This window comes from Salmo salar, chromosome 05, assembly GCF_965601325.2.
Source record: "Salmo salar chromosome 05, fSalSal1, whole genome shotgun sequence".
NCBI classification, from domain to species: Eukaryota; Metazoa; Chordata; class Actinopteri; order Salmoniformes; family Salmonidae; genus Salmo; species Salmo salar.
In genome coordinates, this window is record NC_138295.1 from 36,536,117 (window position 1) to 36,561,639 (window position 25,523).

At 42.9% G+C, this 25,523-nt stretch overlaps 1 protein-coding gene across 1 annotated transcript; it reads right to left on the reverse strand.

Moving 5' to 3' along the window:
• Positions 1-1,061: 1,061 nt before the first annotated feature.
• Positions 1,062-24,906, reverse strand: LOC106604747 (pinopsin). Its single transcript, XM_014199725.3, has 4 exons — positions 24,033-24,906; positions 21,576-21,904; positions 10,430-10,663; positions 1,062-4,848 (listed from the first exon to the last, which is right to left on the reverse strand). Exons 1-4 carry the CDS (start codon positions 24,409-24,411, stop codon positions 4,402-4,404), a joined length of 1,389 nt encoding a protein of 462 aa, XP_014055200.2. The 5' UTR covers positions 24,412-24,906; the 3' UTR covers positions 1,062-4,401.
• Between the last annotated feature and the right edge of the window lie 617 nt (positions 24,907-25,523).

Genomic DNA, 25,523 nt, shown 5'->3' on the forward strand with positions numbered 1-25,523 from the left:
TCTGGTCCCCACAAGGACGGTAAAACCAAAAACACACACACGCTCTCGCTCTCTGACTTTTTACTTTATGAATCTTGTACTGTATGTCTATGCAGCACCTGTGTCATCATCGGCAGGATAAGCCAATCAGACTAATTTAATTAATCTCTGTTAAAATGTATATTTTTACACCAGCGCTTGGAATGAGCATCTTTATACATTTGCGCTAATTCAAACCTTAATTATGTCATTAAATTTGTGGGAAAACATTTAGCTGCCGTTTGCTAAACATTTAGCAGCCGATGTCAGATCAGGATCTGACATCCCCCATGGAACCAAGGTTATAGAGAAAGAACTAACGTTTTCTACTTGGTTCTCCCTGAAATTGTACCCCTGGGTGCAAATGACACTTCTCTCCATCAGCGTGAGGGGGCAGGACTTCTATAGTGCATCAGCAGGTATCATGACTCATCCATCAAATCTTTTAAATGTAACCTTTATTTAACTAGGCAACTCAGTTAAGAACAAATTGTTATTTACAATGACGGCCTACCGGGTTAACTGCCTGACAGATTTTTACCTTGTCAGCTCGGGGATTCGATCCAGCAACCGTTCAGTTATTGGCCCAACACTCTAGGCTACTTGCCGCCCTCATGCTGGCATACATTACTATTTCTCTCTCACTCCCTTTCTCACTTACAGACACACGAGGCGCAAGCATGCACACACAGACACGTGCACTCCTACACACTCTTAGGAATCACAATGTGGAACTTAGAGAAGGGGAAGACTATGGTCAAGTTGGGGCTTTCTCAGACAAGATTCTTTCCATTTACTAATTCTATTGAGTCAAGCAGTTTCCATAGAACGTCAACACAGGGCATCTGCCGGTTCATTTGTAGTGTTAGTCTACGTCCTAAATGGCAGCCTATTCCCTTTGTAGTGCACTCATGTTGACTAGAGCCCTGGTCAAGAGTAGAGCACTATAAAAAGAATAGGGTGCCATTTGAGAAGCAGACATAGAGGATGTCTTGAGTTGACATTCACTCTGCACCAGCAGTAACAGAGGACTTTAGACAAACTACAAATAAACTCAACTTTTATTTTCATAATGCACATTGGTAAGCAGAGAAACGACACACAATTTGGAGTGCAGCATTGGCAACAGTTTTAAAACAACTACTAAAAACACTGTATTGGCATCAGCTTGGTTATGTAAAAACTTGAATAAAAAAAATATCTCAACAATGTCATGTATTATAACAATACTGAGACTAATATTGAAGCATATTTACATACAGACTGGCAAGCTGTCCTGCAATACACAACTGCCCAAGCAATACATTCTACAGTATAGACATCCGACCGTAAGTTACTACATAGGGTAGTGCGTACGGTACAGTACATCACTGGGGCCAAGCTTCCTATCATCCAGGACCTATATACTAGGCGGTTTCAAATGGCCACCCGGACTATTTACACTGACCTCCCCGGTTGTTTTTACACTGCTGCTACTCGCTGTTTATTATCTATGCATATGTGACAAATACATTTGGATTTGATTTTGAGAGTTATAACAACAAAAAACACTTAGATGTTATGTGGCTCTCAGTAATGTAATATGACGTAGGGCTTCCCCTAGTGGTGTAAGTATTAATCTCTCTGGTGGCATGCCACTCTTACGCGAGGGCCGCATTCTAACTTGAAATCCATGTGCTTACATTAGGCAGGCATTAAAAGCAAAAGATGTGAGTCTGACATGAGGCTTGGTTGAGGATGAAGATATAAGGCTAGAGCTACAGTTAAGGTTAAAGTTCAAGTAAGGTTGAAATTAAGGTAAGAGCTAGAGCTACAGTGGATGTAAGATTGGAAATGTTTGAATACAAAAATCCTCACTACTGGCAAAGCCTCACAGTTGAATTAACCCAGAGTGTCATGTAATTCCAACGGGATTCCGGGTAGAACAGTCCCAGTGGTGCCCTCAGTTCAAGTGAACATGAGCCTGTATATACTGTACCGTATTCACACCCCTTTGACTTTTTCCACATGTTGTGTTAAAATGTGGGATTAAAATGGATTTGTCATTTTTTGTCAACCATTTACACAAAATACTCTGTCAAGTGAAAGAACACTTCAACATTTGTAAAAAATAAATAAATAAAAAATATAATAATAACTAAAAACACCATCTTGATTAGAGAAGTATTCAAACCCCTGAGTCAATACATGTTAGAATCACCTTTGGTAGCGATTACAGCTGTGAGCCTTTCTGGGTAATTCAAAGAGCTTTGCACACCTGGATTGTACAATATATGCACATTATTCTTTTCAAAATTCTTCAAGCTCTGTCATATCTGTTATTGATCATTGCTAGACAACCATTTGCAGGTCTTGCCATAGATTTTCAAGCAGATTTAAGTCAAAACTGTAACTCGGCCAATCAGGAACATTCACTGTCTTCTTGGTAAGCAACTCCAGTGTAGATTTGGCCTTGTGTTTTAGGTTACTGTCCTGCAGACTCATCTCTGCAGGACAATCTCCCAGTGTCTGGTGGAAAGCAGACTGAACCAGGTTTTCCTCTACGATATTGCCTGTGCTTAGCTTCATTCCGTTTATTTTTTATCCTAAAAAACTCCCCAGTCCTTAACGATTACAAGCATAACACAATGCAGTCACCATTATGCTTGAAAATATGGAGAGTGGTACTCAGTAATGTGTTATATTGGATTTGACCCAAACATAACACTTTGTGATCAGGACAAAAAGTTAATTGCTTTGCCACATTTTTGCAGTATTACTTTAGTGCCTTGTTGCAAACAGGATGAATGTTTTGGAATATTTGTATTCTGTACAGGCTTCCTTCTTTTCATTCTGTCAATTAGGTTAGTATTGTGGCGGAACTACAATGTTGTTGATCCAGCCTCAGTTCTCTTATCACAGCCATTAAACTCTGTAAATGTTTTAAAGTCACCATTGGCCTCATGATGAAATCCCTGAGCGGTTTCCTTCCTCTCCGGCAACCGAGTTAGGAAGGACGCCTGTATTTTTGTAGTGACTGGGTGTATTGATACACCATCCAAAGTGTCATAACTTCACCATTCTCAAAGCGATGTCTTCTTTTTTGTATTTTTACCCATCTACCAATGTGTGCCCTTCTTTGCGAGGCATTGGAAAACTTCCCTGGTCTTTGTGTTTGAAATTCACTGTAGGACCTTACAGATAATAGGACCTTACAGAACAAATTCTTACTTACAATGACGGCCTAACTGCCTTGTTCAGGGGCAGAGCGACAGATTTTTACCTTGTCAGCTCGGGGATTCGATCCAGCAACCTTTCCATCTCAAAGATGAGGTAGTCATTCAAAAATCATGTTAAACACTATTATTGCAGAGTGTATCCATGCAACTTATGTGACTTGTTAAGCATATTTTACTCCTGAACATATTTAGCCTTGCCATAACAAAGGGGTTGAATACCTGTGGACTCAAGACATTTCAGCTTTTCATTTTTTATTAATTTGTAAACATTTCGAAAAACATAATTCCACTTTGACATTATGGGGTATCGTGTGTAGGCCAGTGACAAAAACTCTCAATTTAATCAATTTTAAATTCAGGCTGTAACACAACAAAATGTGAAAAAAGTCAAGGGGTGTGAATACTTTCTGACGGTACGGTAGCTACATAACACCAGGCTCATCAATCTGGCTGAATTAGAACATAGGTAAAACACTGCACTTGTGTTGAGATATCAGAAGAGAGGAGGAAACATCATGGCACTGACAGAACATTCATGTAGCCTAAGGCGTCTAGCCGAATGAGTGTGCTCGTATTCTCCTTTAAAAGACCGCTTGAAATAAGAGAAAAAAGCAGCAATAGTATACGCTTCCTCAAAATAGTCTGAATTCATCTAAAATAACTCAATCTGTCAAATGTTGATGTTTTTGCCGAGGAGATCTTAGTTGCGCAATTTTACATCTAACTAAGATGTTTGGTGCAGTATTTCTCAATGAAAACATTTGCATGAAAATGAGTCATCTATCGTTGAATGACAAAGACTTTATTGAAGAATCCCTTCTGTTGACCATTTCACCGAGGATGGGGTGTAGACTTCGGCTCCGAACTTCGGCTTGCCTCTAGAAAGAAATGTGTGCCCAAACAGCCGAAAAAACTCAAAGTCCAAAACATCACAAAATGTCGTCATAATATATGTACAAACTCTTCCGAACTATTTTGTCTGGGAAGCATGTGGACGCCTTAAGAGATCATCTAAATGCTACAGGTCAGGGTGGGCTGAGTCTGACATTAAAGGGTTAATGTTGTTGGATTTTGCACAATGAGAACGGTAAAGGCAGAAGGTAACAGGAGCTGGAGAGGGAGGACCCAGTTGTTATACATCTTGTAGAATCCAAGGCAGAGTTTCCTAGATGGCTGGGGAACAACTGATGGGTCGCGACCAGTTCCTCTTGGTTAAGGGCTTAAGACTGGGATGACTTTGCTCATCTAGTGGGTCACAAAGAAATTCAGAAGGTTCCACAGGAGAATGCAGGTGGCTATCTTTTCTCTGAGCCTCTCCCACCTCAGAGTGTGGTTCCCCCAGCCCAGTAGAGGAGGTTCTCAGGGGGTGTAGTGGACCACCAGAGACATGGTGCGCCGTTCCCTCCGCAGGCCACACAGGGGGGCATTGCTGGGGCTCCTGTAGCTCTCGGTGTGTGGGGAGCAAAGAGGGCTGTTTTGGGGCCAGGGAGGGGCGTGAGAGGGGTTTCCTGGGGGTAGCGTTCTCCTCTCTGATGCTCTGCTTGGTGTCAAAGCCGTACACAGACTGGGGCTCCCCTCTGCACCGCAAAAAGGCCACGAAGCATCTGTAAAACTGACACACACACACACAAGTCACTTTGAGTATCAATCTCACTCACACACTGAGGCACACATCAACAGTAAGATGGCACCGACAGATATGGCAGCTCTGCTTCTAGCTCCTAAGCAACTGTGTTATTTCTTACATTATTATCCCAGTATTTTTTTTGTGTTTTTACATACAGCCGGAAATAACTTTTGGATATCAGAGCGGCGGTAACTCGCCAGCATTACGACCAGGAATACGACTTTCCCGAATTGGATCCTTTGTTCGTACCCCCCAGGGCAATTTAACTTATTCCAGAGGCTACTCCAAAATACCGCCAGAGGAGAAAGGTATTCGGAGTGGACTTCTAGTCAGACTCAGGATGCATGCACACCATCCACCTCTTCAGAGTATATTACTAATTTTCAGTCTCTGGTTAATAAAATTAGACATGCTCAGGGTGAGGATCTCCTTCCAGAGAGACATCAGGGATTGTAACATACGTAGTTTCACAGAAACATGGCTCTCTCGGGATATACTGTCCCCGTCCATTCAGCCATCTGGGTTCTAAGTACATCGTGCAGACAGGAATAAAAAAAGAACTCTCCGGGAAGAAGAAAGGCAGGGGTGTATGTTTCATGATTAACCCTCCCTTCTGCAAATCTGATCACGACTCCATTTTGCTCCTCCCTTCCTATAGGCAGAAACTCAAACAGGAGGTACCCATGCTAAGGTCTATTCAACGCTGGTTCGACCAACCGGAATCCATGCTTCAAGATTGTTTTGATCACACGGGCTGGGATATGTTCCGGGTAGACTGAGAATAACATTGCCGAATACAGATACAGTGACTGAGTTCATCAGGAAGTGCATAGGAGATGTTGTACCCACTGTGACTATTAAAACCTACCCAAACCAGAAACCGTGGATAGATGGCAGCATTCGCGCAAAACTGAAAGCGCGAACCACCGCATTTAACCATGGCAAGGTGACTGGGAATATGGCTGAATACAAACAGTGTAAGTGTTCCCTCTGTAAGGAAATCAAACAGGCAAAACGTCAGTACAGAGACAGTGGAGTTGCAATTCAACGGCTCAGACACGAGATGTATGTGGCAGGGTCTACAGACAATCACGGACTACAAAGGGTACACCAGCCACGTTGCCGACACTGACGTCTTGCTTCCGGACAAGCTAAACACCTTCGCCCGCTTTGAGGATAACACAGTGCAACCGACGTGGCCCGCTCCCAAGGACTGTGGGTTCTCATTCTCCATGGCTGAAGTGAGTAAGACATTTAAGCGTGTTAACCCTCGGAAGGCTGCCGGCCCATACGGCATCCCTAGCCGCGTCCTCAGAGCATGAGCAGACCAGCTGGCTGGAGTGTTTACGGACATATTCAATCTCTTCCTATCCCAGTCTGCTGTCCCCACTTGCTTCAAGATGTCCACCATTGTTCCTGTACCCAAGAAAGCAAAGGTAACTGAACTAAATGACTATCGCCCCGTAGCACTCACTTCTGTCATCATGAAGTGCTTTGAGAGGCTAGTTAAGGTTTATGTCACCTCTACCTTACCTGACACCCTAGACCCACTTCAATTTGCCTATTGCCCAATAGATCCACAGACAATGCAATCGCCATTGCACTGCACAGTGCCCTATCCCATCTGGACAAGAGGACTACCTATGTAAGAATGCTGTTCATTGACTATAGCTCAGCATTCAAAACCATAGAGCCATCCAAGCTCATCATTAAGCGCGGGGCCCTGGGTCTGAACCCCACCCTGTGCAACTGGGTCCTGGACTTCCATATGGGCCGCCCACCTGGGTGGTGAAGGTAGGAAACAACACCTCCACTTTGCTGATCCTCGACACAGGGGCCCCATAAGGGTACATGCTCAGCATCCTCCTATACTCCCTGTTCTCCCATGACTGCGTGGCCAATCATCAAGTTTGCTGACGACACAACAGTAGTAGGCCTGATTATCAACAATGACGAGACAGCCTACAGGGATGAGGTGAGGGCCCTGGGAGTGAGGTGCCAGGAAAATAACCTCTCACTCAACGTCAACAAAACAGAGGTGATCGTGGACTTCAGGGAAATAGCAGAGGGAGCATGCCCCTATCCACATCGACGGCACCGCAGTGGAGAAGGTGGAAAGCTTCAAGTTCCTTGGCGTACGCATCACTGACCATCTGAAATGGTCCACTCACACAGACAGTGTGGTGAAGAAGGCGCAACAGCTTAGCCCCCAAAAACCCTCAAACTTTTACAGATGTACAATTGAGAGCATGCTGTCGGGCTGTATCACCGCCTGTTAGGGCAACTGCACCGCTCGCAACTGCAGGGTGGTGCAATCTGCCAAACGCATCACCAGGGGCAAACTACCTGCCCTCCGAGACACCTACAGTACCAGATGTCACAGGATATCATCAAGGACATCAACCACCCAAGCCATGGCCTGTTCACCCCGCTATCATCCAGAAGTTGAGGTCAGTACAGTTGCATCAAAGCTGGGACCGAGAGATTGAAAAACAGCTTATATCGTAAGGTCATTAAATAGCTATCACTAGCCAGCTTCCACCCGGTTACGCAAACCTGCACCTTAGAGCCTGGTGCCCTATTTACATAGACTTGGAATCACTGGCCACTTTAATAATGGAACACTAGTCACTTTAATAATGTTTAAATAATGTTTACATACTGCTTTACTCATCTCATATGTATATACTGTATTCTATTCTACTGTATTTTAGTCAATGCCACTCCAACATTGCTCGATCTAATATTTATACATTTCTTAATTCCATTCTTTTAGATGTGTGTATTGTTGTGAATCATTTTTAGATACTACTGCACTGTTAGATACTACTGCGCTGTTGGAGCTAGGAACACAAGCATTTCGCTACACCCAAATACAACCGCTAAATAGGTGTATTTGGCCAATACAATTTGATTTGATCAAACTCATCCAAAGAAAGCTACCTGGTCTCAGAGCATTTCATATTATTCTGTACGTAAATCAGAGACACTCCATTTAGTATGATAGGTTTCATGTGTTCATTTGTGGATGTCCATCATCCATTTCGTATGATATATTATGAATTACAATTCGTATTATATGTTAAGAATTTGCAAAATGTACAATATGTTACGAATTTGAAAAACATTACGAATTCCAATTTGTTGTGTATAACATTAGCTAGGTGGCTAACGTTAGTTAGACAAGGGGTTTGGGTTAAGGTCAGGAGTTAGGTTAACGTTAGAGTTAGGGTTAGCTAACATGCTAAGTACTTGCAAAGTAGCTAAAACGTAGTAAGTAGTTAAAGTTGCTAATTAGCTAAAATGATAAAGTTTTCCGTGATGAGAGTCGAACAGTAACCTTCTGTCTTATGTCACCATACCAAACATAGCATCATACTAATTTGAGTGTTCCAGGTGTACATGTTATGTCTAGTCTATGAGACCAGGCTGCATAAAGAGAGCACAGAGTGACCTAGTTTGCTAGTATGTGTTCTCTATTAACATTTTTAAAATAAGTCGTTGTTGTAGTGGAGGCTGCTGAGGGGAGAACGGCTCATAATAATGCCAAATGGAATGGCATCAAACACGTTTGATGTATTTGATACCATTCCACTAATTCCGGTCCAACCACTATCACAAGTTCGTCCTCCCCAATTAAGGTGCAACCAACCTCCTGTGGTGTGTTGATACTTGACACTTCTTCTTGGTTCAAGTGCCCCGAGAGAGGACAGATGGGATGTAAGGTAGCTGCCAAACTAGGTATGTCAGCCGGCCTGTTCTTACTGTTAGTGTCATAGGTATCTATGAGGCAGAGGGCAATGAGAGGTACAAAGTAATTACAGGGAGTCTGTGTCCTCACAATGACAGGAGCCAGGGTGTCACTCAGTAGTCCTTGTAGGAATGTTAGTGTCCCTCCACCCAGTCCCTATCTGCTCCTCACTGACAGGTGGGCTGTCACAAGCACTTGAACCCCCATGTTTTCATTTTATCAACTGAGCTCTCATAACAAGAGACATGATTAGCCTGTCAAGCTAAAGTAATCATGTCCATGAACGTGAAATAGTGTATTTAGCAAAAACATCATGTCAACATGTTAGGACATACCTCATAAAATGATGCCTCAATGATATCCATAGTATGGATATCATTGGTGGCTGTGTGTGATTGTCTTTCTGGCCTCACATGCCAGGCTTGAAAAATTAAAGGAGAGCCGCACACTCTAGGAGCCCAGATGCAATAATTTAATAACCTAATAACCAACGTTTCGACAGACAAGCTGTCTTCTTCAGGGTATAATGACAAACACTGCGGGGTGACTGGTTTATATAGTGTCAAAGGACACACACAGGTGTCTGTAATCACGGTGTGGCCTGATATCATTGGTTCATTGTCAGATATAAAAATAACATACCAAAAACATGAATGGATAGCATACGATCATAAATACAATTTGGTTATATAGGCCTACAAACATAGGCCTATATATGGCCACACCCGGCCATGATTACAGACACCTGTGTGTGTCCTTTGATACTATATAAACTAGTCACCCCGCAGTGTTTGTCATTATACCCTGAAGAAGACAGCTTGTCTGTCGAAGCGTTGGTTATTAGGTTAGAAGGCGAGGAAGGCGAGGTCTGTACAGGTGCATCAACCTGGAACCGAGAGACTGAAAAACAGCTTCTATCTCAAGGCCATCAGACTGTTAAACAGCCATCACTAACATTGAGTGGCTGCTGCCAACATACTGACTCAACTCAAGCCACTTTAATAATGGGAAATTGATGTAATCAATTTATCACTTGCCACTTTATATTTTTTATATTAGATAATGTTTACAACCTACATTATTCATCTCATATGTATATACTGTACGCCATACCATCTACTGCATCTTGCCATCTTGATGTAATTAGATGTATCACTAGCCACTTTAAACAATGCCACTTTATATAATGTTTTCATAACCTCCATTACTCATCTCATATGTATATACTGTACTCTATACCATCTACTGCATCTTGCCATCCTGATGTAATGTATCACTAGCCACCTTAAACAATGTTTTCATACCCTACAATACTCATCTCATATGTATATACTGTACTCCATACCATCTATTACATCTTGCCTATGCCGTTCGGCCATCACTCATTTATATATTTTTATGTACATATTCGTATTCATTCCTTTACACTTGTGTGTACAAGGTAGTTGTTGTGGAATTGGTAGATTACTTGTTAGATATTACTGCATGGTCGGAACTAGAAGCACAAGCATTTCGCTACACTTGCATTAACACCTGCTAACCATGTGTATGTGACAAATAAAATAAAAAATGTTTTATTTGTTATTGCATCTGAGAGTGTGCGGCTCTTTTTTAATTGCTCAAGTGTTCTACTCCGCTAGCCAGCACCTCGCCTAAATAGGTGTGCGTTTCTTTCGCCTCTATATTACTCACATGCCAGGCTGTCATAAGGCTGTCTAAGCTGCCATATAAGTGTCTCCCCACCGTTGTAAAGGCTACACGACAGGTGAACAACACCATTGTCCCTCTGGTCTGTCCTTTAGCGCCCCCTCTCACCTGGTTGTTGAACAGCACATAGATGACAGGGTTGATTACGGTGCTGCTCTTGGCCAGGACGGCGGGCACCACGCTGGCCATGGGGGTGACCAGGCCTGACCGGCCGAAGGTGGCCGCCAGGGCCATGACGCCGTAGGGCATCCAGCACAGCAGGTAGCAGGACACCATGGACAGCACCATGAGCAGGATGTGCTGCTCTCGCCTCTGAGCCGACAGCAGGTTGATTTTAGCCACCTGGGAACAGAAGGGGAGAAGAAAATTGTCTGGCAAAGCTTTGCATTGATTATACTGTTGTATTATTTTTGCTATTACCAATGTGTAGCACCCCACTTGTAATGCTGGTCATGTATGTTAAGGGTTCAAAGACAGTGGATTTTATGTAATGTATGACAGAGCCAAATGATCAGCTGTGTTGCAGTCCATTTTTTACTTTATCTGAAAATAAGGTTTTTCTGTGTCATGTCTTTGGGTCAAAAGTAGCTCGGTTCTGGGATGAGACCAACAGTATCTTTGCGTAAGCCAGAAAGGCATGTTTTCCACCTCCCCAGAGTTGATTTCATGCTCCCTCAGGTTCGTCGTTCTGTAATGTCCACTCTGACGCCTGTCGCAGCACCCCGACCAATGAGCATGGCTGACTGAGGATATCAGCCAATCAGGAGGAATAACAGGATTTCGGCTCCTGTGTCTCTGTCAGCGCCACAAACCTCTTACATGCTCAACAGTGGTTTTTTGATGATTTTTTTTATTTAAATAGTGAAAAAAACTATACTAAATACGCTGCTCAAAAAAATAAAGGGAACACTTAAACAACACAATGTAACTCCAAATCAATCACACTTCTGTGAAATCAAACTGTCCACTTAGGAAGCAACACTGATTGACAATAGATTTCACATGCTGTTGTGCAAATGGAATAGACAACAGGTGGAAATTATAGGCAATTAGCAAGACACCCCCAATAAAGGAGTGGTTCTGCAGGTGGGGACCACAGACCACTTCTCAGTTCCTATGCTTCCTGGCTGATGTTCTGGTCACTTTTGAATGCTGGCGGTGCTTTCACTCTAGTGGTAGCATGAGACGGAGTCTACAACCCACACAAGTGGCTCAGGTAGTGCAGCTCATCCAGGATGGCACATCAATGCGAGCTGTGGCAAGAAGGTTTGCTGTGTCTGTCAGCGTAGTGTCCAGAGCATGGAGGCACTACCAGGAGACAGGCCAGTACATCAGGAGACGTGGAGGAGGCCGTAGAAGGGCAACAACCCAGCAGCAGGACCGCTACCTCCGCTTTTGTGCAAGGAGGAGCAGGAGAAGCACTGCCGGAGCCCTGCAAAATGACCTCCAGCAGGCCACAAATGTGCATGTGTCTGCTCAAACGGTCAGAAACAGACTCCATGAGGGTGGTATGAGGGCCCGACGTCCACAGGTGGGGGTTGTGCTTACAGCCCAACACCGTGCAGGACGTTTGGCATTTGCCAGAGAACACCAAGATTGGCAAATTCGCCACTGGCGCCCTGTGCTCTTCACAGATGAAAGTAGGTTCACACTGAGCACGTGACAGACGTGACAGAGTCTGGAGACGCCGTGGAGAACGTTCTGCTGCCTGCAACATCCTCCAGCATGACCGGTTTGGCGGTGGGTCAGTCATGGTGTGGGGTGGCATTTCTTTGGGGGGCCGCACAGCCCTCCATGTGCTCGCCAGAGGTAGCCTGACTGCCATTAGGTACCGAGATGAGATCCTCAGACCCCTTGTGAGACCATATGCTGGTGCGGTTGGCCCTGGGTTCCTCCTAATGCAAGACAATGCTAGACCTCATGTGGCTGGAGTGTGTCAGCAGTTCCTGCAAGAGGAAGGCATTGATTCTATGGACTGGCCTGCCCGTTCCCCAGACCTGAATCCAATTGAGCACATCTGGGACATCATGTCTCGCTCCATCCACCAACGCCACGTTGCACCACAGACTGTCCTGGAGTTGGCGGATGCTTTAGTCCAGGTCTGGGAGGAGATCCCTCAGGAGACCATCCGCCACCTCATCAGGAGCATGCCCAGGCGTTGTAGGGAGGTCATACAGGCACGTGGAGGCCACACACACTACTGAGCCTCATTTTGACTTGTTTTAAGGACATTACATCAAAGTTGGATCAGCCTGTAGTGTGGTTTTCCACTTTAATTTTGAGTGTGACTCCAAATCCAGACCTCCATGGGTTGATAAATTGGATTTCCATTGATTATTTTTGTGTGATTTTGTTGTCAGCACATTGAACTATGTAAAGAAAAAAGTATTTAATAAGATTATTTCTTTCATTCAGATCTAGGATGTGTTGTTTAAGTGTTCCCTTTATTTTTTTGAGCAGTATATATTCACGTCACCAAATAATTTATTAAAACACTGTGTTGCAATGAAGGTCTACAGTAGGGTTTACTATTTTACCAGTATTTTACAAGTGTTCCCTCCTAAGAATAAATCACTTTTCTCCCAGGTAACCCGGTATTTCCCACGAAAACCGGAAGTGTCATTCAAAAGCATTATAAAGCATATAAATAGGCCTATGTCTGGATTTGATTAGAGCTTTCTTCGAAAATTGACGCCTGATTCTACCTGAGCCTGCCGTGTCATACATTAATGGGGCAGCAGGTAGCCTAGTGGTTAGAGGGTTGGGCCAGTATCCGAAAAGGGTAGGCTGTCATTGTAAATAAGAATTTGTTCTTAACTGACTTGCCTAGTTAAATAAAGGTTAAATAAATTAAATACATTTAATGAGCCCAAAAAAATCCCAAATGACTGTGCTGTTATCCAATACATATATAGTACTAGTCAAAAGTTTGGACACACCTACTCATTCAAGGGTTTTTCTTTATTTTACTATTTTCTTCATCAAAACTATGAAATAACACATACATTGAATCATGTAGTAACCAAAAAAAAGTGTTAAACATATCAAAATATATTTTAGATTTTAGATTCTTCAAAGTAGGCACACTTTGCCTTCATGACAGCTTTGCATACCCTTGGCATTTTCTCAACCAGCTTCACCTGGAATGCTTTTCCAACAATCTTGAAGGAGTTCCCATATGATGATCACTTGTTGGCTGCTTTTCCTTCACTCTGCGGTCCAACTCAACCCAAATGAGATGGTTTGAGGTCGGGTGATAGTGGAAGCCAGGTCATCTGATGCAGCACGATCACTCTCCTTCTTGGTCAAATAGCCCTCACACAGCCTGGAGGTGTGTTTTAGGTCATTTTCCTGTTGAAAACCAGATGATAGTCCCACTAAGCGCAAACCAGATCGGATGGCGTATCACTGCAGAATGCTGTGGTAGCCATGCTGGTTTTAAGGTGTGCCTTGAATTCTAAATAAATCACTGACAGTGTCACCAGCAAAGCACCCCCAAACCATCACACCTCCTCCTCCATCTTTCACGGTGGAAACCACACATGCGGAGATCATCCGTTCACCTACTCTGCGTCTCACAAAGACACGGCGGTTGGAATAAAAAAAAAATCTAATTTGAACTCATCAGACAAAAGGACAGGTTTCCACCGGTCTAGTGTCGTTGCTCGTGTTTCTTGGCCCAAGCAAGTCTCCTCTTCTTATTGCTGTCCTTTAGTAGTTTTTTGTTGTTGCAGAAATTCGACCATGAAAGCCTGATTCACTCATTCTCCTCTGAACAGTTGATGTTGAGATGTGTCTGTTACTTGAACACTGTGAACCATTTATTTGGGCTGCAATTTCTGAGGTTGGTAACTCTGCAGCTGTGGTAACTCTGGGTCTTCATTTCCTGTGGCGGTCCTCATGAGAGCCAGTTTCATCATAGCGCTTGTTGGTTTTTGTGACTGCACTTGAAGAAACGTTCAAAGTTCTTGAAATTTTCCACATTGACTGACCGTCATGTCTTAAAGTAATGATGTACCGTCGTATCTCTTTGCTTATTTGAGCTGTTCTTGCCATAATATGGACTTGGTCTTTTACCAAATAGGGCTTCTTCTGTAATGAGACGATGATATCCAATCAATTGAGATTGTCTGGATTATCATAACTGTAAACAGTAGTTCAAATGTTAGGGTACATTCACCACTAGGGTCACTTGTCCCTAAGGACGAAGCCACATGGGATTCCCGCGAAGGCGGGACTTCCTTCAGTACTGGGAAGTACTGAATGAGCTTCGCAAAAGCACATTTTACTGATTAATCAATGTTAATGATAAATCAAACCTGTATAGGCTATTTGGGAATTTCACTTTACTTAACCTGAGAGCGTTGCTGTATCAAGGTTAATGTAGAAAATTGTCTTATTTGCAGAAACCAATCAATTTGGAAATTATTTAACATGTCAATTTGAAAAAGGTAAGTCGAGGAATTTCAACGTGACACAGGAAAAATGAAATGGTTGCTTTGCCTTTGTTAGCTGTAGCATCTCGTGCAAGCTAATCCTACTTTGTACACTTTCAAGCATAACATAGAATCCCTTTAAAGATGGGAATGGTTTAACTGGAACGTGCGTTAAACAAAGAAATACACTGAGTCTACTCACGCTACGGAGACCGCGAAGGACAGAGAATTATCTCTTTGTCAAGCTAATATCTCCTCAAATTTCAAATCAGCTGCCTCTGTGTCCTCGCTCGAGAAATTAAAACTGACCGAGTCTACCAGGTTCTGAAATGCGGGAGACAGAAATAGCACGTTTGGCCCAACGCGTCTATTTCTCAAATTTCTATAATTAGCTGGATTGTTATCCAAGTAAATTTTATCACTAACTTTACCAACTCATAAGACACACTGACGTCATCAGATACGCGACACCAGGACAACTTCTATGGGTAAACACACACAACCAATAATTCCTGTCTACAACTCCCCTACTGTATAGCATAATCTGGGTGTATAATGCAATCTGCTTTTCATTTTTATATAGGCTGAATCAAAATAATTGCCTCATTCTATCTTACATTCCTCACACGGGGCACTATATGTCGTAAATTGACTGTCATTAAATGTGAAGACTTATTTTAATTACACAGAATTGATTTGATAAACTAATCATCTAAACTTTAATTAACTAGGAAGTCGGGGCACCACAGGAAAATATTTATAGTCTTTATTTCCTGAATCAACTCTTCAGATATTTTCATATCTTATCAAAACAGTTGCTTATTAATGAATTGTACCTCATCAGTTCTCATTGTTAAATGTCGCAAACCCTTGGATATCTGCATGAAACCTAGCCTCCATAATGAATCAGCGATATACAAATTGGCTTAATTATTTGTCCCCACCTCTTTCCATTGTCTACCAAGCCGTCATACTGGTTTAGCCCACTAGGGACTATTCAATGCATTGTGTTAGTAACGAATAACTATATTGTTTGTTTATGTATTTCTGTGATTTGATTAGTTAGTTAGTAAATAAGTAATTAAGCCAATTTGTATATCGCTGATTCATTATGGATGCTAGGGTTTGTGCAGATATCCAAGGATTTGCGACGTTCAATAATGAGAACTGATGAGGTACAATTCATTAATAAGCGACTGTTTTGATATTAAAATATCTGAAGAGTCAATTTGGGAAATAGAGACTCTATAAACAAAATTTTTCCGTGGTGCCCCGACTTCCTAGTTAATTAAAGTTACATGATTAGTTTAATCACGTAATTAAATTACACATAGAGAATTGATTTGCTAATATACAGTCTTCACATTTAATGATAGTCACAGACACAACAACTGGTACTGTATGATAGAGGCTACTGCACATTAAGCACGACAGAAAAACATAAAAGCCCATAGATGTAGCTAGCTATACGCTCTCTTGGGTAAATATATGAAATTAGCTCCAGTAGGTTAATCATTTTGAGTGAACTGTATTTTCTTATACTGTATTCAATGGACTGGAATTACCTTCAAACCATGATGAAGCAGGGAGAAAACCTGCAATTCTGGTTCAGCACATGTGGCTAGCGAATTTGATTCTAATTTTGTTAATATATTAGGGCTTATTTGTATAATTAGTAGTCTGACGCATATATAGGCCTACCTTTCATAATATTTCCCCTAATGTTATTAGCCTACTGTACCTCCTCTTTCTCTCTCTATTGTTTCTTCATTCCTTACTCGCTTCCAACAGTTAAATGAAATAAGTTGCAGTGTCCTTATCGTCATCTATTAATATAGAACTAGAACAAATTCGCTCCTTTCAAAACTACCAGTAAGTTCTATTGGCTGATGTATTTAACATTCAGCAAACAAGAGCTTGCGTCCCTCTTAAAATAGTCTATTGGTATGAGAAATGCAAAAAATAAAAGAATAATGTCCAGCAAGCTATTCTATTCTAGCTTTTCCAAGAGCTAAGGATAGAGGCCAGTGGAGCACAGGTGCGTGCGTATTGTGCGAGAGGCTATAAGTTAGAAGCTTATTATGCATAACCCATCATTAATTAGCTAAATATAAGGCTAAAACTGCATTGAATGTATTACCTAAAAGAGGTAGGCTAGGACATCTATATATAGGACTATATATCAATCTAGAAGAAGATTATCTATTTTGGGTGCAATTTGAATGGAGTTGATGGAGAGAGAGAAAGACTGCGAGAGAGTGCTCACGCGTGCACTGATTTAAAGCAATGATATTCGAGTGATAAGCTGTTTTAAAACTCTGCAGCCGCAATTAAAAAAACACATCTTTACAATAAAAAAATAAGGTGATCCCCGAAAGCCAGATGGAGATGGGTTAACTAGAGGTGCATTCGGTCTTTATATTACTGTAGCATAAACTATGCTGCAGCAAATGCAGGCCTACCTGTCACAAAAAAAAGTTACCCTAATGAGATGATTGGTCTACATGCATTGTGAACTGCGCTCCATACTGAGATGGGCGGCCTGTCCCCACCGTGAGCATTGATGATTCATCATGCAGAAGCCGTAGAGAAGCCAGATTTAGATATTGCATATAGTTTAACAGTTCCACTTCACACCATGCTGTTCATAAAAATACTTTATTATAATTTACTGGTTTCTAGCAGTTATTTATCCCGGGAAAGGGGAGTGGTTTAGGTTGGTAAATCCCAGTACATCTCGGTAACCGGGTTCCCGCCATTCAACCCTAGTCTACAGTAGACTCAGAAGCATTCTGTAGGGTAGCACCATGGTGTAGCTGGAGGACAGCTAGCTTCTGTCCTCCTCTGGGTACATTGACTTCAATACAAAACCTAGGAGGCTCACGGTTCTCACCCCCTTCCAGAGACTTACACTGTAGTTATGACAACTTCTGGAAGATGTCCTCCAACCTATCAGAGCTCTTGCAGCATGAACTGACATGTTGTCCACCCAATCAAAGGATCAGAGAATGAATCTAGTACTGGAGGCATAAGGTACAGCTAGCTAGCACTGCAGTGCATAAAATGTGTTGACTCAAAGAGAGAAAGACAATAGTTGAACAGTTTTGAACAAATTAATTTCTTCAAAAATGAAAGAGAAGCGAGAGAGTGAGAGCAATATTTCATTGTATAATTTCTTTCACTTTTCACTTAGCTAGTGTCAAATGCAGTTTAGCCTACTCAAACAGACAGGGATGCTATGTTATCTAGCTGGCTATCCAACACTGGAACTCTAAGTCAAGGTAAGCTTTTGGTTTTATTAATTTATTGCCACCGAGGCCCGCCGGTGTAACTGCTAAACTGATTGCTGCTGACTACACTGTACTGCATTATTGTACTGCAATACTGCATTATTGTAGATGCAGGCAAGAGTGTGCAAGGTGGTATTGAATGTGTCACTGTCTGTTACCTTGATTACTGAAAACTCTCTCGACCTGTGCACCTACCTTGTAAACTTTCATTCATAGGCTAGGTTGTAGCAACCTCATGATGGGCACAGGGAAAATGTGAGTATCATGTAGTAGCCTAAACCTATCAATGTTACATTGAGCTGGGTGAATGGTATATGAATGACAGTCATCCAATATGCTGTAATAGAAATGAGGCCATGTTCATAAAAAAAGTTTTCATCCTCCCTCATCATAAACGGCACCGACCACCACTGATGCTCAATTAGACACAGCCTTGTTGCCGGCCGAGTAGGCCATAACCTCTGTTACATACGCAATTCTACTGCTGCCAAGCCATCACAAAGGGTATTTCTGGTGTATTGCTTAGATTTCTCTATTCCAGAGCCACAAAGGAAGCAGGCACTTCTATCTTTTCAGGAAATTGATAAAATGGTACATTTGTGACACCTGGAGATTTGGCCATGCATTGGAGTAACACATTAGGATGCTGTCGTATTGATATTTATTCTGAGGCACAGTTATGAAATGATAAATCTCACAGTGATGTAAGACCATGGGAGAGGCTTTTATGACCAACAGTGTGCCTGGAATTAAGATGTGCAGTGAGTCTTAAGCATAAAATCCCCACCCTTGATCCATACTGATTCTCTTCATATGAATGTCATTTCTCTGTGTGATGTGTCACTGCACGGTGAATTGTCATTCACCTCTCAGATGACCGTACTGCTCCACAAGCTGGCGCTTGGTTTCTAAGAAAAGCCTGGGGGGGCGGCTTCAGAAGGAAGGTGACTGGTGGATCAGCGAAGCGGGAATTCACAAGTAATCAGGTCTGCAGCGCTGGTCCCCTCAGCTGAACAGAGTTAAACAAACCCAGGGAAAATGAGCCACTTACATAACTGGATTGTCACCAATAGTAACGGGCCGATTCCACAGCCCAAAAATAGCTCCTAGATTATTCATTCATGGAGTAGCGCTGGCGGGTAGCATAAGGCGAGGGCACTCTGAGCAGGGCAGGCAGCCACAGCCACCAATTGGAACCCTTTAATTACAAATTGGTTGTGTGGGTTTATAAAAACCCCTGAAAGGCTAGGATGATTCACAAAAACCTGAGGAGGGTTGAACACAACCAGGTCCAGAGTCCCCAGAGAGCCTGCCTTTAACGATTGTCCAAATGATTAGACCAAGGTGCAGCGTGGTGAGTGTTCATCTTTATTTTAAATCGGAACACTTAAACAAAATAATAAACAAATACAAAAGACCGTCACGTCTTGCAGGCTAAATACGAGCAGTACAAAATAAAGATCCCACAAACACAGGTGGAAAAAGGCTGCCTAAGTATGGCTTCCAATCAGAGACAACGATAGACACCTGCCTCTGATTGGAAACCATACCCGGCCAAAACATAGAAAATAAAACATAGAATGCCCACCCCACACCCTGACCTAACCACATAGAGAAACAAACCCTCTCTCTCAGGTCAGGGCGTGACACTGCCTCCATTACTCCCCAGAGAGCCTGCCTCCATTACTCCCCAGAGAGCCTGCATCCATTACTCTCCAGAGAGCCTGCCTCCATTACTCCCCAGAGAGCCTGCCTCCATTACTCCCCAGAGAGCCTGCCTCCATTGCTCTCTCCATTACCTCCCAGAGAGCCTGCCTCCATTATTCCCCAGAGAGCCTGCCTCCATTACTCCATTACGCTTTGTGCACGGGGGCAAACTGTTGCCATAAAGTTGGAAGCACAAAATCGTCTAGAATGTCATTGTACGCTGTAGCGTTAAGACTTTCCTTCATTGGCGGTAAGGGGCCTAGCCTGATCCATGAAAAATAGTCCAATGGCGGCGAGCTTTACACCACTCCAGCCAACGCTTGGCATTGTGTATGGTGATCTTAGGCTTGTGTGTGGCTGCTCGGCCATGGAAACCCATGACGTTGCTTCCAGAGGCAGTTTGGAACTCGGTAGTAAGTGTTGCAACCGAGGACAGACAATCTTTGCACGCCGCACGCTTCAGCACTCGGCGGCCCCGTTTTGTGAGCTTGTGTGGCCTACCACTTCGCGGCTGAGCCGTTGTTGCTCCTAGACATTTCCACTTCACTATAACATCACTTACAGTTGACCGGGATAGCTCTAGCAGGGCAGAAATGTGACGATCTGACTTGTTGGAAAGGTAGCATCCTATGATGGTGCCACGTTGAAGGTCACTGAGCACTTCAGTAAGGTCATTCTATTGCCAATGTTTGTCTATAGAAATTGCATGGCTCTCGGCTCAATTTTATACATCCGTCAGCAGCCGATGTGGTTGAAATAGCCAAATCCACTCATTTGAAGGGGTGTCCACATACTTTTGTATGCGGACTCTACTTCCAGCGCCCAGACTCTACATCCGGCGCCGACAGAGATGGCCGCCTCGCTTCGCGTTCCTAGGAAACTATGCAGTATTTAGTTTTTTTATGTGTTATTTCTTACATTGTCACCCCAGGTAATCTATCAAATATCAAATCATAGACTTAATTTTTATATAATAAACACACAGAAATACGAGCCTATGGTCATTAATATGGTAAAATCGGGAAACTATAATTTCGAAAACAAAACGTTTATTCTTTCAGTGAAATACAGAACCGTTCCGTATTTTATCAAACGGGTGGCATCCCTAAGTCTAAATATTGCTGATACATTGGACAACCTTCAATGTTATGTCATCATTATGTAAAACTCTGGCAAATTAATTACGATCTTTTTTAGGAAAAATGGTCTTCACACAGTTCGCAACGAGCCAGGCGGCCCAAACTGCTGCATATACCCTGACTCTGCTTGCACTGAACGCTAGAGAAGTGCATAATTTCCCAAGTTAATATTGCCTGCTAACATGAATTTCTTTTAACTAAATATGCAGGTTTACTTGTGTATTGATTTTAAGAAAGGCATTGATATTTATGGTTAGGTACCTTGGTCCAACGATTGTGCTTTTTTCGTGAATGCGCTTTTGTTAAATCATCACCCGTTTGGCGAAGTTGAAGTAGCCTGTGATTCGATGATAAATTAACAGGCACCGCATTGATTATATGCAATGCAGGACAAGCTAGTTAAACTAGTAATATCATCAACCATGTGTAGTTAACTAGTGATTATGTTAAGATTGATTGTTTTTTATAAGATAAGTTTAATGCTAGCAAGCAACTTATCTTGTCTCCTTGCTGCACTCGCGTAACAGGTGGTCAGCCTGCCATGCAGTCTCCTCGTGGATTGCAATGTAATCGGCCATAATCGGCGTCCAAAAATAGCGATTACCGATTGTTATGAAAACTTGAAATCGGCCCTAATTAAAATCGGCCATGCCGATTAAAACGGTCGACCTCTACCACTCACCCCCCTGATGGCGACCAGTATCCCGCCGTAGGAGTAGACCATGATCATGAGGGGCAGCAGCAGGCAGAAGATGAACAGGCAGACCACGTAGGAGACACTGGCCGGAGAGCGCTGGGTCCACTGGACAGAGCAGGAGGTCCCGGCCCCCTCCGGGCCGTAGCTGCTCCAGCCCATGAAGGGGGGCAGGGTCCATAGCAGGGAATAGAGCCAGGAGCCCCACACACACAGCCAGGCCTTTCTGAAGTCAGACACGTCAGCCTTGGTGGAGCGCTGCACCGTGGCGTAGCGCTCATAGGACAGAATGGACAGAGACACCAGGGACACGATCCCTAGGAGGGACAGAGAGAGAGGGAGAGCAAGGAAAAGAGAGAAAGAGAGAGAGAGATGAGGGGGTGATGCCAGTTATCACTGTTTTTTTCACCAGTTTGAGAATTCAGATGCTAAGGAGAATGGGAGAAGGTTAGATAACAATCCTTAGCTCTGTTTTGGTAACATTTAGCTAAATGTTAAAAGTAATATTTAGTAAACCCAAGAGAGAGCTGGCATGCCATACCACACAGGACAGTAAGAAAATGTATGGTGCAGTATTATATTCCTACATGAAGTCAGACCACTGCAAGTTGGCTTTTAGTGCTGTTGTTATCAAAGAGAACCGGGTGATTTAAGAGGCTTGTCTTTTATTTTATTATTTTCAGCCGAGGTTGAGGATAAGAACTTTATCAGATAAGCACTAAGTGGAGTGAGATAAAACATGAGGCACTTGTAGGACGTGCTATACAAATCTATACTGTGTGTGTGTGTGTGTGTGTGTGTGTGTGTGTGTGTGTGTGTGTGTGTGTGTGTGTGTGTGTGTGTGTGTGTGTGTGTGTGTGTGTGTGTGTGTGTGTGTGTGTGTGTGTGTGTGTGTGCACACGTGCGTGTCTGCCTGTCTTTCTGCCTGTCTGTAAGTGTGTGATTGGGACGTGTGTGTGTGTGTGTGTGTGTGTGTGTTTGTCTATAGCTGAGGGAAAAATAGGTTTATGTCTTTATTATGCTAGTTTGTCTCAGAGTACTAGCCTGACATTCTAGGAAGTGTGACTCGTTATTGAATTGAGTGTGTCCTCTCAGGAGGTGAGAACTTGCTAAAAGTTTTCCTCCTGTGCAACAACTGAAAGGAAATGAACAAAAAAGTTTGCCCAACTTAATTTAGTCTTCCTAAGTGCTCAGAGTACTTTGAGACTTTGTTAGTTGTGAATGGATGCCATCCCTAATTAGTGGTCGCTGGCTGTTATGAAGAATGACAGTATATAAAGCCTTCAGGAAGCAGACAGAGTAAAATATGACATCGATTAGAGAAATTGTTCAGGGCCGGAGTGATGTGCCCACTCCTCCCCTCCGGGAGTGTTTACAGGTTTGGTTGAGCTTTCTGGGGAGCGGGGTTTGCATGTGTGTGTGCTTATGTGGTTGTCAGTCATGCATGTGTGTAATGCTCACTGCCCTCCTGCGTGGTTTCAAAGGGAAGGGGAACAGGGGAGTCCAGTCTGCCCTATCGCTCCCATCGGGATAATTACCGAGCTTTAAAGATATCCAACAGCCAAATGTCACAGCATTGGACCAATAAACTGCTTGGACAATTTATTTATTTACCAAGCTCATTAAAAACAATAGCCATTTTTGTACACTTTAAATCAGAAACATGAATGACTCCAACATTTTTTTATTGAACCTTTATTAAACATAATGAACTGCATTTGTCAAACAACCACAGATTATAATTCAATAAATTTTGGTTATCCAATTTTGGATCCAGAGACATGCAAGGAGAGATGACAGATGAGAAGTGTACATGTATAAGATCAGCTACAGTTTGTATGAGTGGCTGATCTAAAAGTGTACTACTTTAGGCTATGTTCTACTCTGTGTTGAATGGGCGGTCTCATTACGGGGTTATACATTAGAATAGTCTACATGCTTTACATTTCCAAGGCCCTATGCAAAGTCCCTACATTTACTATGTCAAGCTTCCCAATCAAGTGCAAATTGAAACTTATTCACACACAGAAACGAATCAATTTTGGTATAAAGGTTGAATGCAAATGTCTCTTGCTCTTGCTAATGCTTCATGCAATCGTTTTTCATTAATGTTCCACTGTTTCCATATTCAAATGTAGGTTAATGAAAATGTTACAAGCACAGGGAGGAATAAAATACCATTCATTTATCAATTAGATTGGATATACAGTAATAAATTCATGTTGAATTGTGCTCTGAGACTTTTCATAATGAGCCTGGAGGACTTATTTTAGAATTGATCGAGCAGTAATGATCTGATGGATTTGCATGCCCTTTTGCCAGTAAAATTGCTTAGGCTAAGAAACTACTATATACAAAATATTAGTTTTATTTGTCACATGGAGGTTAGCCTAAAGTGTAGGCTAAATGGCTTTCGCTGACTATTGAAATATTTGAAAAACTCACCGAAAAGCGAATTGGCGAAGCCGTACCACTTGCAACCATGGTGTCCAATGAGCCATCTCCCCTGTAGACTTGCCGCAAAACTGAATGGAGTTCCACAAATACACACGAGGATGTCGCTCACGCTGATGTTCAGAAGGATGAGGTTGATGGGCGTCCAAAGCGACCGAAACTTTGCGAAGATAAGCAGGACAAGAAGGTTGTTGAAGAATCCCAGGACCAAAATGAGCCCAAGGCATACTGCCACCACCGTGTGACCTTGCCTGCTCAGGTCGAGGGGGTCCTGGGGAACCAAGGTGTCCCGAACACTGACATTGGTGCTTAGGTTGGAAGCAGAGCTTTCTGTGCTGCTGAAATTCAGAGCTCTTATGTGGACAACCATCAGCACCCTCAGCGCACGCGGGGGTGACTTACAACACGAGGAGTGAACGCTCTCTCACTCATTCAAACTCGCTCACAGCGCAGAATACATGCTCACAACAGTCTCGGTGAAAAATAAAGACATACAGAACCCACATTTATTATATCACCTTACAACCCAGCTAGCACATAACGTGCTGACAACCATATTGTAATGAAACCGGCAGGGAGCAGGTCTCGAACCCTCGACCTTCTAGCCCGAAGTCCAGCGCGCTATCGACTATGCCCCAAAAGCATGCTCGAGCGGCAGAGTCGATACCCCCACGTATAAACCCAGGGTCGTTAAACTACTCCCTCCTTCCAAAGAGCGCGTCCTTGCGACTCATCGTTGTATAGGAACGCGCTCATCGGCCAAGCACACGCACTGTCGTGGATGCAAGGCCTCGAACCCTCGACCTTCTAGCCTGAAGTCCAGCGCGCTATCGACTGTACCCCAAAAGCATGCTCAAGCGGCAGAGTTGATATCCGCGCGTATAAACCCAGGGTCGTTGCAATATGTTTCTTAGAGCTTGGTGTGATCGTGGTTGTCCTATGGCTATTTTGCATACAACCTTCCCACAACTTCCTGGGAAGGGACGTTATTTCTTGGCATTTCATTACTTTAACAGAAAGTTTCCTACAAGTTAAAACATGGTTACATTTCATTTACATTTTGGTAATGTTCTAGGAACGTTCTCCAACTGGTTTGACATTGGGAATGTCCTCAAATGGTTCAGAGAACGTAACGTTTGTGGGAATTTCAATACTTCAGCATGGTTCTATAAAAAGTAATATTCTCAAATTGTTCTGAGAATGTTAGAAGACTTTCCATAAAAAAACACAAGAAAAGTTTAGTAACATTTAGAATACATTCTAAAATGTTTATTTAAAAACATTCCTTTCTCAGCAAAAAAAATATTAAAAAACTGAACGTTCTAAGAATGTTATTTAAAAGGCCCGTGGTTGCGATTACACTTTTTGTCCGTGCGCCGCCCTCCGCCGCCCCTCCGGAAACCTATTTCTCAAAGTTCTGCGCTGTGATATTTTACGCACACAACTTACCTACTGCTCATACTCCCCCTCCTTTAATGTGTA